This window comes from Mirounga leonina, unplaced genomic scaffold (genome assembly GCF_011800145.1).
Source record: "Mirounga leonina isolate KUSES-001 unplaced genomic scaffold, KU_Mleo_1.0 Mir_168, whole genome shotgun sequence".
Lineage (NCBI taxonomy): Eukaryota > Metazoa > Chordata > Mammalia > Carnivora > Phocidae > Mirounga > Mirounga leonina.
The window spans coordinates 47,790,558-47,805,676 of NW_023270426.1; the positions used below are offsets into that span (position 1 = coordinate 47,790,558).

General features: G+C 38.6%; 1 protein-coding gene across 4 annotated transcripts in view; it reads left to right on the plus strand.

Moving 5' to 3' along the window:
* The window catches only part of IQGAP2 (IQ motif containing GTPase activating protein 2), a 289,919-nt gene that overhangs the window by 40,916 nt on the left and 233,884 nt on the right, over window positions 1–15,119 (plus strand). For all 4 annotated transcript variants that reach the window (XM_035014677.1, XM_035014676.1, XM_035014674.1 and 1 more), the window contains exon 2: window positions 4,129–4,228. In XM_035014677.1, the coding sequence (XP_034870568.1) occupies window positions 4,129–4,228 (100 nt within the window). The remainder of the gene's footprint in view (window positions 1–4,128; window positions 4,229–15,119) is intronic.

Here is a 15,119-nt window from a genome sequence, read left to right on the forward strand (position 1 = left end):
TGGTTCTGAAGGCCCTTGGGTTTGGTGGTGACAAGCGTCTGTCCTGGCTCACTCTGATTTAGCAGCGGCGGGGCCTGGGGCAATGAGCAGCGGCTGCAGAGCTGAGGGATCTGGGCTCCAGCCCAGGCTGTGCCAGTGACCCAGCCAGTAACCGCACGCCATCCTTCCCCTCGCATGACCCATTTCCTAATTTGTAAGAAGGAGATAATGTCTGTCCTTCAGGGGGATGATGAGGGCCACACAGTAACAGAAGAGAGTGCTTAAGTCATGTTGAAGTGAATGATTTTATCAGTTCCGTGAGGCTCTTTAAATGGCAGGGTGATTATCCACGCCAGGGGTTCTTATCAGAAATTGCTACTTAGTCAACATTGAATAATGCAGAAAAAGTAGCAGGCAACTTCTGTGCTCCAGAAGGATTGCCTTCTGCTGTGATTCAGACATTCTCACACTCAGAACCTTAGCATATGCTTTGACCATAGGTCATGAAGGCAGGAAGGTGAGGCTGAAGTGGCTGTGGTTGGGAGGGCAGTGGCCAGATAGGTGGTCCCGAGGGCCAGGTCGGAAGGGAAGGAAGGTGTAAGCAGGCAAATCAAACTACCCACATAGATACTTCAGAGCCCTCATATTCACCATTCCTCCTAAGAGATGATTTGTTTGTCACATATTCTTATGGAGCACATAGCCGGTGTAGGACAGTGAGCCCGACACGTTGAGGACACAAATTTGCCTTCTAGGAGTTTACTATTAAATGAAGCAGTATAGGAGGTGCCAGGAGAGAGCACATTTTGAGTGGGAGCAGACAGGGAAGACAGGGAAGGAAGTGATCGTTGAGTTGAGCCGTCAAGATGGGCAGAATTCTATCAGCTGTGGCCAATATGTTGGAAACTGCCATTTAAAGCTTTGTGGGGTGTGTATGTGTGTGTTAATTCAAGCATTAAGTCAAATCTTCCCTTTGGATGGGGTGATGTCATAGTTAGAGAGCTTCTCAGCAGCTTTCCTGGAATGGTGGGTTCCTGCGTGGCTTGTGCAGGGAGTTGGGGGTCGAGGTCTAGGAACTGAGTGCTGTTAAGACTTCTAGTTCCTCCTGGGTCGGTTGATTGAGGTGGGAGGAAGTAGCAGCCAAAAAGGAAGGTGGCAGTGAGAGTGGCTCCTTTAGAAAGTGACTCCTGCACTCCTACTTAAAAGTTGGGGAGGGTAGGACAATCGCATGGATTCATACTAGGAGTTTTATATTGTTTTCAAGCTTTAATGTGTCTGAAGTTACTATAAAATGAAAGTGTCCTGTCAGAAATAGGAGACCATCTTTAGACTGAAATTAGAACAAGAAACTAGAAATCATGAAGTGCCTTGGGGATGAAGTGTTAGGAACAGTGGAAATGGAGGAATAGGTGAGGATATGTGGGCATGCCAGTTGCCTTCTAAGAAAACACAGGATAAGAGAAGCATAATTTGCAAAATGTCTTCATTACGGGATGATGCTGAGCTCACTTCATGAAGGGAATTTTTCAGCACAGGGTTTTGTGTTCTCTGTCTTCAGGGAACCATGATAAATGTGGGGGGGGCATGTAGATGAATCAAGAGTCCTTTCCAGTACAGAACCCATTTTGTAGAGGGAGATGTGACTGAGCTTCTGTGATGAATGATGTAATAGAAAGGTGAACAAAAGTGCTGAGGAAATTAGGTGTATCCTCACTTGGAGATCCATAGAATTTTGCTTGAGAAGATGTCACACACAGAAGGTGGGAGAATGGCTTTCCAGGCAGAGAGAAAGTAGAATGCAGAAGCACTAAAACCTAAAATGTTGTGGTGTGGTGCTGGAATATAGCGCTCTCTGGAAGAAGTGGCTGGAATGCAGCCTTCTTGTAGGGCAGGAGTAGGAAAGTCTGCTTGATCTTTGTTCTGTAGGAAATGGGGATCCATCACAGGTTTTGCGAGAGAGAATAACATCTGCAGGACTGTGTGTTTGAAAGATGCTCTGGTGATAGTGAGGAGAACGAGTGGAGGAGGGGTGTCTGTGAGGTTATTTGAGGGTGTTTGCAAGAGTCCAGGGGAGAGGGGTGCCTTGGTGGCTCAGTCGTTAAGCGTCTGCTTTCGGCTCAGGTCATGATCATGATCCCAGAGTCCTGGGATCGAGCCCCGCATCAGGCTCCCTGCTCAGTGGGAAGCCTGCTTCTCCCTCTTTTCTCCCACCCTGCTTGTGTTCCCTCTCTCGCTGTGTCTCTCTCTGTCAAAAAAAAGAGAGTCCAGGGGAGAGACAGCGAAGCCCTTCGATCTTGAGGTGGGGGTGCAGAGGAGGTGGTTCCAGAGCTTGATACTCCTCCTAAACTTGAGATCTCTCTTTTAAAGTTCATACCAGATTGAGTTTATTAAGAAAAAGAAGATGCTTTTGACAAACACGAATCTTTGTTGACCCTTATTGATACTATTGGTCCAGGATGAGGTTTCCCTGTTTCAAGGAATGGAGCCACACTGGGAAGTTGTGAGTGGTAGAAAGGGAGGATAGGATAAGGGTGGTGAGATGTGTGGAGACATCTGCGTCTTTGGCCCCAATTTTGTTATACCCAAGCCTGTCCTGGTGCTCTTCCACATCTCCCCTCTTCTGCTGGTTCCTTTTCTTCCTCATTTTTAAAAAGAGACATTTTCCTAAGTTCTTCCATTCTGGTTTTTTTTTTTCCCTATCCAATCCACACATTAGATTCTAGCCCTAATGTTTCTACTTTTCACTTGTGCAAATGACTTCAATCCTGTTTGCTCTGTAAAGTGGGACAAATTACCTGCCTCATATTGTCATGAGACTTACATGAGACAGTTCATAAGAAACATGGCCTAAGGGCTTGAAACAAACTAAGCACTTGGTAAATAAGCATCTAGCATGTTTTTATATGCTTAGGGAATTCTGCCATATTTTATATTGATGTAGATTTAAGCCCTTCTTTTTTGAGTTCTTTAAGGGTTCTGGTATTATTTTTAGATCTTAAGCATTTAGCATTGTACTTGCTCCAGTAAGAGTTCAAAATTTGGTCTTCATTCCTTTTGTTTGCCACGATGATATTTTGGACTCATCAGTAGGGCACGGGATTGGCCTTTCTTAGGGATGGACGGGTGACTTTAACTCTTCTGCTTGGAACCAGGGGTGTCATTTATGAAATGGCTGATTGGAACTTGTAGCTGCAGAAGAAAAGAGCATACTGACATTCTTGCCCCATGTGACCATATCCCTGCTACACACATATCTTGTGTTCATTGGAGGAACAATGTAACAAACTGGAAACCAAATTGATTTTATAGTTATCATAATTAAAGTTCAGGATTGAAGAAGGAAAAGGAGTTCCTTGTTATGAGAAAGGAATGTTGTCATGAAAATGGACAGCTAAGAGTTGGCAGATGCGACAGGTGAGTGCTGTTGAGACTCTGGGCAGAGGAAATGCGCTCAGGAAATGGGGAGGCCATGTTCTCTATAGAAAAGCAAAGCTGAATTGTGGAAGTTTATAAACTAGGTTTGTGTTGGAATAATCTTTATTATTATAAAGATAATAATATCTTTATATTTGTGGGCTTGAAAACTGCTCACTTGATGGCTCCTTTGTTTTGTTCTTTTGGATGCCTGTTGACCAGGAAGGTTAGCCTCACAAAGGCCAAGAAATACGTGAAGGAGGAATCTTAGAGTTTGGCATCTATAAAATAGGGTTTGCAATGGATGAGAAGCTTTAATTCCTTTTAGGAGTGGGAAAACACATGTCCTTGTAGATTATTTGTTAAACCTCAGAATTTCCAGGAAGGTCCAAGCTGAGCCACTGGGCCAATTCTACAAGCTTGTTAAGGAAAGTTGTTGCAAGTGGACCATGCTCTAATTGACTTGAGACTGTCTAAATTCTACGGCATCATGTCTGTGAACTATGGCTGTTCTCATTCTATGTAGTAATTTTAACCCATACTGCATTTTTTTTTTTCTAGCAATGACATATTGTAATAACGCAAAGGCAAATCTTTCTATGCCTGATGTTTCAATACCCCTGTCTTTCAGGGTCCAATGTTGAATTGCATGAGTTTTTTTCTAGTTGTTGTCTCAGGTGTTTATTTGATGAATTCTGCCCTTACGAATAATGTGACTCTCTCCTCTGTTTTTAGCTATCGTGGATGATGAAAGGCTCTCTGCAGAGGAGATGGATGAGAGGAGGCGGCAGAACATTGCTTATGAATATCTCTGCCACCTAGAGGAAGCCAAAAGGTAAGATCCCAACGTAGCCTATTTGCGCACCTTCTCTTAGATGCTCTTTGGGATCCTACACTTTTAACAACTCATTTGCAGTCTTATTGGTAGCAGTGTAACAGGAGAAGGACCACCTGGTTTTTTTTGTAAATGGTCCGGGGAATTGAGAGAAATTTGCTGCCACAACCAGGGTCAAGGCACTAGGGAAGCAGCTAGTATTCTTCTTCCTCAGATTCTCCCAGGAAATCTCTGGCCAAAGTGCAGATTTTTTCAAATTCCTCATCTCACTGGTTTGGATGTGGGGGAGCAACAAAGACTTAAATCAGCTTCCCTTTTTTAAGTTTTTAATTTGAATTCCAGTATTATTAACATACAATGTTCATTTTAGGTGTGCAGTATAGCGATTCAGCAATTCTGTACGTTACTCAGTGCTCAACGCAATAAGTATACTTTAATCACGTTCCCCCAGGGCGCCTGGGTGGCTCAGTTGGTTAAGCGACTGCCTTCGGCTCAGGTCATGATCCTGGAGTCCTGGGATCGAGTCCCGCATCGGGCTCCCTGCTCGGCAGGGAGTCTGCTTCTCTCTCTGACCTTCCCCCTCTCATGCTTTCTCTCTCTCATTCTCTCTCTCAAATAAGTAAATAAAATCTTTAAAAAAAAAAAAAATCACGTTCCCCCAGAGCTATTTTTCTCACCCCCACCCCAATAATTATAAATGCCCTATAGGACGGTATCATTTTGGACTGAAGTCCATCGGTCACTAGGTTAGAGAGTAGGTTTATGACTGCAATCTCCATTTTAACCCATGGGTGTGTGATCACTTAGGATATGTTGTCTCTAAAATCATATTGACTCTTGAAGACTTTTTAGATTATAAGTAAATGTTGGTTTCTCTGAGGAGAAAGTGAAGATAAACTAATTTGTACTTAGGACTCTGTGTCAGAGGACTCAGAAGGACTTTGTCCTATGCTGGGTGAATACTGCTACAATGCTCATATGCCATGAATTACATTCTCATTTAGTGCTTCCTGCTGTGATTGAACAATAGTATTGTTCCATGGACAGATTATATGTTCCAGCTTTCTTAAGTATATAGAAAATATTTAGGTACTGGTCATTGGTATTATCTCTAATCACTGATAAATAGCTATCTACGGAGCTAGAAGAATGAAGTTTTTTTTTTTTTAATTATGTTCAGTTGGCCAACATAGAGCAGTACATCATTAGTTTTTTTGTTTTTGTTTTTTCTTTTTATTAACATATAATGTATTATTTGTTTCAGAGGTATAGGTCTATGATTCATCAGTCTTACACAATTCACAGTGCTCACCATAGCACATACCTTCCCCAATGTACATCATTAGTTTTTGATGTAGTGTTCAACAATTCATTAGTTGCAAAGAATGAGGTTTTAAATCAGTGTTGTGTAGAAGAACATTCAGTGACACATGAGCTAATTTGGCCTCAAAATTGCATGAAAGGGGATTTCTCTGGGTTGTTTAATATTTTAACAGTATCTTATAGATCTAAGCTCTGAAGACTACATTTAAAGGTTATTAAATATGTGAAGTTGACAGGCTGCAGGTCACTGAAGACTCAATATCAGTAAGATTATGAAAAACATGCTTTTAGTCAAGTTGTTGATAACAAAGTTAGATAAGGAGAGTGATTCATAAACATTCAAAATAAACATGCTTTCAGAGAAAACGTTGAGGGAGATTTACCGGAAATTTTCTTCTTAAACACACTTTGTGTTCTAAGTTTTTGCCTCTTGTTTTTTTCTAAATGAGAAGCAGTGTCACACAGAGGAGATGTGTGACTGGGAGTCAGTGGACTGGATTTCCTGGTCCCAGCATTACCACTTAGGAGCTCTGTGACCTTGGGCAGGTCATCTAACCTGTGGGAAATTCAGTTTTATCTCCTCTCTAATGGGATGATAAATATGTTAGCGCAGTAAGGAGTTTTCATTGTGTCATAAAATAAAATGCTTAAATAATAAAATCTGTTAGTGCCCCCTGCCCTACATCCTGGGGTTCCCCTCCTTAAAAATCAACTAAAATCAAAAAGGCATAAGTGTTCTACAAACTAGAATACCAGTCAGGTATATGATGATAAGCATAGTTTTCTCCTGAATGTATCAAATGTATCAATACAGCTTGGAAGCTTGTCATATTCTTTAACATTTTCAAAATTTTGTAGTTGAATTTTGTTTTAGAAAAGTCAACAATTGGTCCAGGTTCTTTGAAGAAAGTTTAAGAATAGTTTTATTGAAAGAAAACACTATAAAATACACAACTTTTCCTATAAGATGGTTTTATAAATTTTTTTACAAGAAGAGATCAGATGTAATATGTATTTATGAATCTTATTAATATCCGGACTTTTTTGTGACTTTCAGGGAACCTGATTCTTGGTCATGGAGTCTGTAAAAAAATTATGTGGTCATTAATACATATGTGTAATATGTGAACTATGTATGTGAACTATGATTTCAGAAAGCGTAATGTATAGAATTCTGATGGTCCTGAACTCAAGAAATGGGTGAATTAGTTTCTGTTCAAAAAATTGAGAGGGTTTGGCACACGATTGTTTTACAATGCTCATGCCTTCGGAATATGTCATAGTGGATTTATTATAGTGGGTGCATGTGCATGTGTTAATGTAAGTGTGGTTGGCTGTTTCTTGTTTCTTAATTCAGTTCAACCGACTTTAGTGTATTTTAACTAAAAATGTGTAGGTTCTGTCTTTGTGCCTCTCTTTTTTCGTTCCAGAGGTGAGAGCTGGAAGGATATGTTGTATGTCCTGTAATTCAGAATTTGTAAAAACTCAAAATTGTAATAGTCCATTATATATTTAACTTTGCTTTTATTAATTTCAAAATTCTGTGATAATTATTAAACTATTTAAAAGTTGCTTCATTCAGAGGAAATACCGGTACTAACACAAAAAGAATGATGGACTACTATGAACAATTATAAGCCAACAAATATGTTTAGGATAACCTAGATGAAGTGGACAAATTCCTAGAAAGACATAAACTATCAGACTGACTCAGAAAGAAATAAAAAATGTGAATAGACTTATAACAAGCAAAAAGATTGAGTTAGTAATCAAAAAATTGCCCATTTTTCCAAAAAATATTAGAGGAGGGAACACTTTCCACTCATTCTACTAAGACCAGTCAGTATTTCTTTGATACCACAACCAGACAAAGGTAGCTCAAGAAAATGATAGACCAATATCCCTTATGAATACAAATACAAAAATCCTCAACAAAATAGTAGTAAACCAAGTCCAGAAACATATATAAAGCATTATATTCCACTAAGTGGGATTTATCCTAGAAATGAAAGTTTAGTTTAACTCAAAAATCAGTCAAGGGGCGCCTGGGTGGCTCAGTTGGTTAAGCGACTGCCTTCGGCTCAGGTCATGATCCTGGAGTCCCGGGATCGAGTCCCTCATCGGGTTCCCTGCTCGGCAGGGAGCCTGCTTCTCCCTCTGACCCTCCCCCCTCTCATGTGTTCTCTGTCTCTCTCATTCTCTCTGTCTCAAATAAATAAATAAAATCTTTAAAAAAAAAAATCAGTCAAGACAATTCAGTGAAGAAGAAACTGTCTTTTCAACAAATAATCCTGACACAACTGGTAATACACATAAAAATGAATTTGGGTCCCTATCTCATGCATAATCTAATCTAAATGTGAGAACCACAACTACAAAACTCCTAAAGGAAAACAGGAGCAAATCTTTGTGATTTTGGGTTAAGCAATGGTTTCTGAGACTTGACACAAAAAGCACAAGCAAAAAAGAAAATAGACAAATTAGCATCATAAAAATTAAATCTTTTTTGATTCAAATGATATCATCAAAAAAGTGAAAAGTCAACCCACGAAATGGGAAAAAATATTTGCAAATCATGTATCTGATAAAAAATTTGTATCCAGAGTAGATAAAGAACTCTTATAATTCAACATAAAAAGTAAAAACCTAATTTTGAAGTGGGCAAAGGTTCTGAATAGACATTTCACCAAATAAGATACAAATGTACAATTAGAACATGGCAGGGTGCTTAACATCATCTGTTAGGGAAATGCAAAGTGAAACCACAATGAGGTACTATTTCATACTAGAATATGTATAATCAAAAAGACTGACAATATCAAGTATTTGCAAGGATGAGGGTAGGTGCTGGTTGGATTGCAAAATGGTGCAGCTACTTTTTTTGTTTTTAAAGATTTATTTATTTGAGAGAGAGAAAGAGTGGGGTAGGGGCAGAGGGAGAGGGAGAGAGAATCTCAAGCAAACTCCCTGCTAAGCATGGAGCCCAACATAGGGCTCGATCTCATGACTCTGATATCATGACCTGAGCCAAAACCAAGAGTCAGACACTCAACCAACTGATCCACCCAGGTGTCCCAGTGCAACTACTTTTTAAAACATTCTGGCAGCTCCTTAAAAAAAATTAAATATGGAGTTACCATAGGACCCAGCATTTGCACTACCAGGTATATACCCATGAAAACCGAAAACCTATGTACACACAAACCTACACACAAATGGTCATTGAAGCATTATTCATAAGAGCAAAAAATAGAAATAATCCGAATGTACATCTACCGATGAATAAACAGAATGTGGTATATCCCTACAATGAAATATTCATATATAAAAATGATATTAGCAAATCAAATTCAATAATGTATAAAAAAAGGACTATATCACAACCAAGGGAGATTTATCCCAGGTGTGCAAGGCTGGTTGAACATTTGAAAATCAGTTAGTGTGATCTATCACATTAATAGGCTAAGTAAGAAAAATTACATGATGTCAATATATCAGTGCAGAAAAGGCATTTGACAAAATCCAACACTTAATCATGATAAAAGTTCTTAGTTAAAGAGGAATAGAGGTGAACACGCTCAGTTTGAGAAAGACTCTGAACAAAAAAATATCGTTCTTAAAGTTAACATCATACTTAATGTTGAGAAACTCAAAATTTTCCCTTTAAGGTCAGATAAAAGGCAAAGGTGTTCTCTCCCCACTCCTTTTTAACATTGTACTGGAAGTTCTAGCTAATACAATAAAATAAAAAAAGAAAACATATACAGATTGGAAATGAAGATATAAAACTGTATTTCTTCACAGATGGCATAACTGACGACACAAAACCTGAAAAAACTAAAAAAAAAAACAAAAACAAAACTAATAAACAATTACAGCAAACTTGGAGGATACAAGATTATATATAGAAGTCTATCATTTTTCTATATACCAGCTAAGAACAAGAGCAATTTGAAATTAAAAACACAACTCCATTTACATTAGGCTCAAGAAGTGACTTAGGCATAAATTTAATAAAATACACACAAAATCTATATGAAGAAAACCATAAAATTCTGATGAAGTAGAAGAAAGAATTAAATAAATGGAGAGAGATTCCATGTTCATGGATAGGAAGACTTAATATTGTTAAGATGTCACTTCTTCCCAACTAGATCTATAGATTTAATACAATGTCAGTCAAAATCTCAAGTTAGTTTTTGCATATTGACAAGGTGATTCTAAATTTTACATGGAGAATCAAAAGATCTAGAATAGCTAACACAATATTAAAGAATAAGGATGGAGAACTGACACTTCTGGTTTTCAAATTTAATATAAAGCTCCAGTGATGAAGACAGTGGCATTGGTGAAACATTAGGCAAATAGATCAGTGAAAGAGAATGGAGAACCCAGAAATAGACCCCTATAAATATAATCAATTGACCTTTGACAAAGGAGCAAACAAGTACAATGGAGCAAAGATGATCTTTTCAACAAATGATGCTGGAACAACTGGACATGCAAAAAATGAATATAGACCTTAGACCCAATACTCTTCACAAAATATACCATTATACCCTCCACAAAAAATACCTCAAATGGATCAGACTTATCTGTAAAAAGAAAAAGTATAAAACTTTAAAAAGATAACAAAGGAGAAAACTTAGATGAAATTGAGTATGGCAGTGGCTTTTAAGATGTAGCACCAATGGCATGATCCATGAAAGAAAAAAAAAAGGGAAGCTGGATATCATTAAAATTAAAAATTTCTGCTTTGCTAAAGGCAATGTCAAGAGAATGAGAAGACAGTCCACAGATTGGTAGAAAATAATTGCAAAAAACGTATCTGATAAAGGACTCTTACCCAAAATTTGCAAAGAACTCTTAAAACCTAACAGTAAGAAAAGAACTAGATTAAAGAATGGACTAAAAACCTTAATAGACACATGACTGAAGAAGACATACCGATGGCAAATAAGCATAGAAAAAGATGCTCCACATCATATGTCATCAAGGAAGTGCAAAATAAAACAAGAAACCACTGTACATTTAGCAGCATGGCTAAAATCTGAAACACTGACAACACCAAATACTGTGAGGTTATGTAGCAACATGAACTCTCTCATTGCTCATGGAGATGCAAAGTGGTATAGTCACTTTGGAAGACAGTTTTACAGTTTATTAAAAAACTAAACATACTCTTACCATATGATCCAGCTATCATGCTCCTATTATTTATCCAATGGAGTGAAGTCTTAGGTCCACACAAAAAAACTGTACATGGATGTTGATGAAAGAATTTTTTTAAAGATTTTATTTATTTGAACGAGAGCGAAAGAGAGAGGAGAGTGCACAAGCAAGGGGAGGGGCAGAGGGAGAGGAAGAAGCAGACTCCCTGCTAGCAGGGAGCGTGATGGAGGGCTCCATCCCAGGACCCTAAGATCGTGACCTGAGCCAAAAGCAGACACTTAATCGACTGAGCCACCAAGGTGTTCCTGAAAGATTTTTTTAATAATAATAAAAGTTGAACATGACCAAGATGACCTTCAGCGGGTGAAAAAATAAATACACTGTGGCATATCCAGACAATGGAAAGAAATGAGCTATCAAGCCATGATAAGATCTCAAGGAACCTCAGATGCATACTGCAAAGTGAAATCTGAGAAGGCTACATCCTATATGATTCCAGCTATGACATTCTGGAAAAAGCAAAACTGTGGGGACAGTAAAAATTATCAGTAGTTGGGGGAGGAGGATGAATAGATGGAGCACAGAAAATTTTTAGGATAGTGAAAATTCTCTGTATGATGTCATTATATATTTGTCCAGACCCACAGAATGTGTAAGACCAAGAATGAACCATGATGTAAACAATGGAATTTGGATGATTATGATGGGTCCATGTAGGTTTATCAATTAGACCAAATATTCCAGTCTGGTGCAAGATGTTGATAATGGGAGAGACTATGCATGTGTGAGGGTGGGGGGTATATGGGAAATTTCTGTACCTTCCTTTCAATTTTGTTGTGAATCTAAAACTGCTATAAAAATGGTTGTAAAGAATGAAATACTGGGATGTAAAGAATGAAATACTGGAATACTAGGTGGCTCAGTCGGTTAAGCATCTGCCTTGGCTCAGGTCATGATCCCAAGATCCTGGGATTGAGCCCCACATCAGGCTCCCTGCTCACTGGGGAGCCTGCTTCTCCCTCTCCTCCCCGCTTGTGCTCTCTCTCTCTCGCTGTCTCTGTCACTATCTCTGTCTCTCTCACAAATAAATAAAATCTTAAAGAATGAAATATTGATACATGCTTCAACGCAGATGGACAGTGAAAATATACTGAGTGGAAGAAGCCAGGCACAGAAGGCCACTTACTTTAGAATTCTGTATATATGAAGTGTCCAGAAAAGGCAGATCTATGGAGACAGTTGGTAGATCACTGATTGCCTAGGCCTGGGGGGATAGAGGAGTTGGGGAGTGACTGGTAATTGGTATGAAGTTTGTTATTGCAAGGACAAAAATGTTCTCAAATTGATTGTGGTGATGGTTGCATAATTCTGAGTGTACTAGAATTGTATACTTTAAAAGGGTAAAGGTATGGTATATAAACTATATCTTGTTAAAACTGTTATTAAAGTTCCTTCGACCAGACTAACTTGGAGAAGACCTTAGTAAAGCTGTTAAATAAGATTAAATGGTATTTAGCAGACAAAATAGGAATAGAAAGTATGCTTATGATACATGGCTTGTCTAAAATGTTCATTTTATAGTCTTTTGAGCATCTACCATGTATAAACAGCTACAGTAGGATCACTTTGGGGGATGGAGATAAAGCAGCTAATAATGTGCTCAAAAAAGCTTACTGTTTGGCTAAAGCTTTTATTCATGAGCTTTAAATTCTTTCCTTCATTTACATTTGCTCTGTTAATCTCTCTGCATGTGTATGCATGAGTATCTCCCTGTATCCAGCCCACCATTCTCTTAAATATCTCTGCTATGTTCACTTCTTTCCCTCATCACGAGCCTCTTGAAGCCTTCTAACTTCTCTTGCTGGATTAATTCAGTGGTCTCTGACTGGTTTCCCCACTCCTCTGGCTTCTTTATCCTTAATCTGTATCATAGTCAGATGAATTTCTTCAAAACTCTGATGTGTTGTGGCCAACTCCATTGAAAACCACTCAGTGGTTATTTAGTGGTTAATTCTCATGGAATAAACACTAAACCCTCTTACAGGGCCTCATAAGCTCTGCATAGTCCTGTCCTTACAGCCTGGACTCCAGTTTTATATTGTGCCCTGTTCCCTAATTGTCTGTATTCCAGCCACATTCACTCCTTTTCCATGTTCCTTCCTGTGCAGGACCTTTCCATGTACTATTCCCTTTTCCTGCTTTTTCATAGTCAGTTACTATGGTCTTTAGATCTCAGCTCACTTTTTCAGGGAGTCCTTCTTTGACAGGGCCATCCAGGTCAAATACCCCTATTACAAGGTACCATAACATCATATCTGTCACATACTTGAATGAAATACTTAATGCCCAGTACTGGGTTATTATCATTTGCTTACTAATTAGGGTTAGTTGTACTTCGTTTTCTGTATGTTTTCGTTTTCCTGGAGGTAAGAAGTAGATGTAAATTAGATTCAGAGCAGACAAGATCCTAGATAGTTTGGCTAGACTTCCAGCCTAAAGGTAAAATTTAACCTTAGTCTCAGTGAAAAATTCTATGTTGCAGTTAGATGGTTCCTGCCATCTGTGTGACCCAATGGGTTATGAAGCTGGGAATCCTAGACATTGAATGATAACACAGTAAGCTAGAAGTTACCCAGAGAAGGACATAGAGTATTTTTCAGTGAAAGAAAGAACGACTGACTGAATGAAGAGAGGGAGAGGTCACCTGTATATTAAGATGACTTATGGCTGCAATTATTGCTCCTAGTTGATAAAATTATGACTTATGGGCATATGGACTTTTAAGTCTCAATACTAATATTAATGACAAGGAAAACTATGAAAGGCATATTTTTAGGACCAAAAAAGAGAGAGAACTGCTTTATAAAGTGGCTCTTGACCCAGTGTTTCTCCATAGGCTAAAGGGTTTACATGATGTTGTGAAGAACCAATCATAATTTTGTTGGGAGGCAGAGGATATCTGACATATATACTAGTTACCCATGACTTTGTAACAAATTACTCTAAAACTTAGCAGCTTAAAACAATGAACATTTATCTCACAATTTTTGAGAGTCAAGAATCTGGTCATATTTGAACTGGGTCCTCTGGCATTCAATCTCTCATAAAGCTGCAGTCATCACAAGGTTTAAACAGGGCAGATCTGCTTCCAAGCTCAGTCATAGTGTTGGCAGGATTCAGTTCCTGATGAACGTTTGGACTGAGGACCCCGTTCCTTGCTGCTATTGACCATAGGCCTCCCTCAGTTCCTTGACAGATGGGCCTCTCTGTGGCGTAGCTCACAATATGGCAGCTGGCTTCCTTCAGTGAGCAAGCAAGAAGGTGAGTAAGAGGGAAGCCAGAGCCCTTTTGTAATCTGTTCTTGGAAGTGGTGTCCCATAGTTTGCTGTATTCCATTCACTAGAATCAAGTTCCTAAATCCAGCATGTGTTCAAGGAGGGAAGATTACAGAAGGGCATGAGTTCTAGAAGGCAGGAATCATTAGGGGCCACCTTACAAGCTGCCTTCTATAGGGTGTATATATATATCCTTTTGCAGCTGACCCCAGAAAAAGTACCTAAGGGGGTGGAAATCCTCTTTATTACTATCAGAAACCAAATCAGGAATTGGATGTTGTCTTGGTCTAAATGATTATGGTACTAAGGCTATTTATTCCTTGATATTTTTGAATTGTGAACTATTTTGGACTAAGCATTTCATTCTTCTGCCATTTTAAGTATTATGAAATGGATTTTTAAGTTTTTGTTCAGGTAGACCCTAAAAGCTGTCTTGGTAGTTTCTTTGCTGTGAGTATTTTGCTGAAACGGGGCTGTTTAGACAAGTTGGAGTAACGGTACTCATACAGGCTTTGAAAGTCTCTCTCTGATGCAAGAAATCCCACCATTTAAATTAAAGGAGCTAATTTTCCAAAAAAAGAATTAGTTCTGCTGAATAGATTTCATATTGACCTCTGCAAAATATATTTGAATAATGAAAATGAGTCTATTTTAAGAACTTCATTTCTTTAGTTTTTTAGGACAACTGTGCAAAAAATCTGAGATGGAGAACTTTCTTTGGGAAAACTCTGGGTTGAGGAGGGAAATCAAACTGGAGCCATTATGAAGGTCAGGCAATGGGATTGGGTATCTTGGCAAGAAAAGGACAGGGACTATGCAAATCACACTTGAGCAAATAGTTATGAATGGGGCTGCTGTTTGTTTCCCAAGGAAGTTCCTGAAACATTATATTTCTTTTTTAAGGAAAGAGAAGATGCTGGAAATCCTCTGGTGTGCTTACTTTTTCTTTCCTACCCCTGAAAATAAACAAAGCAAAAAAAGCCTTCCCTCAGTGATGGACTTGTTTAGAAATATCATCTTCAAAGAACTCTTTATATGAGCCAAGCTGTTCTTTGTATTCA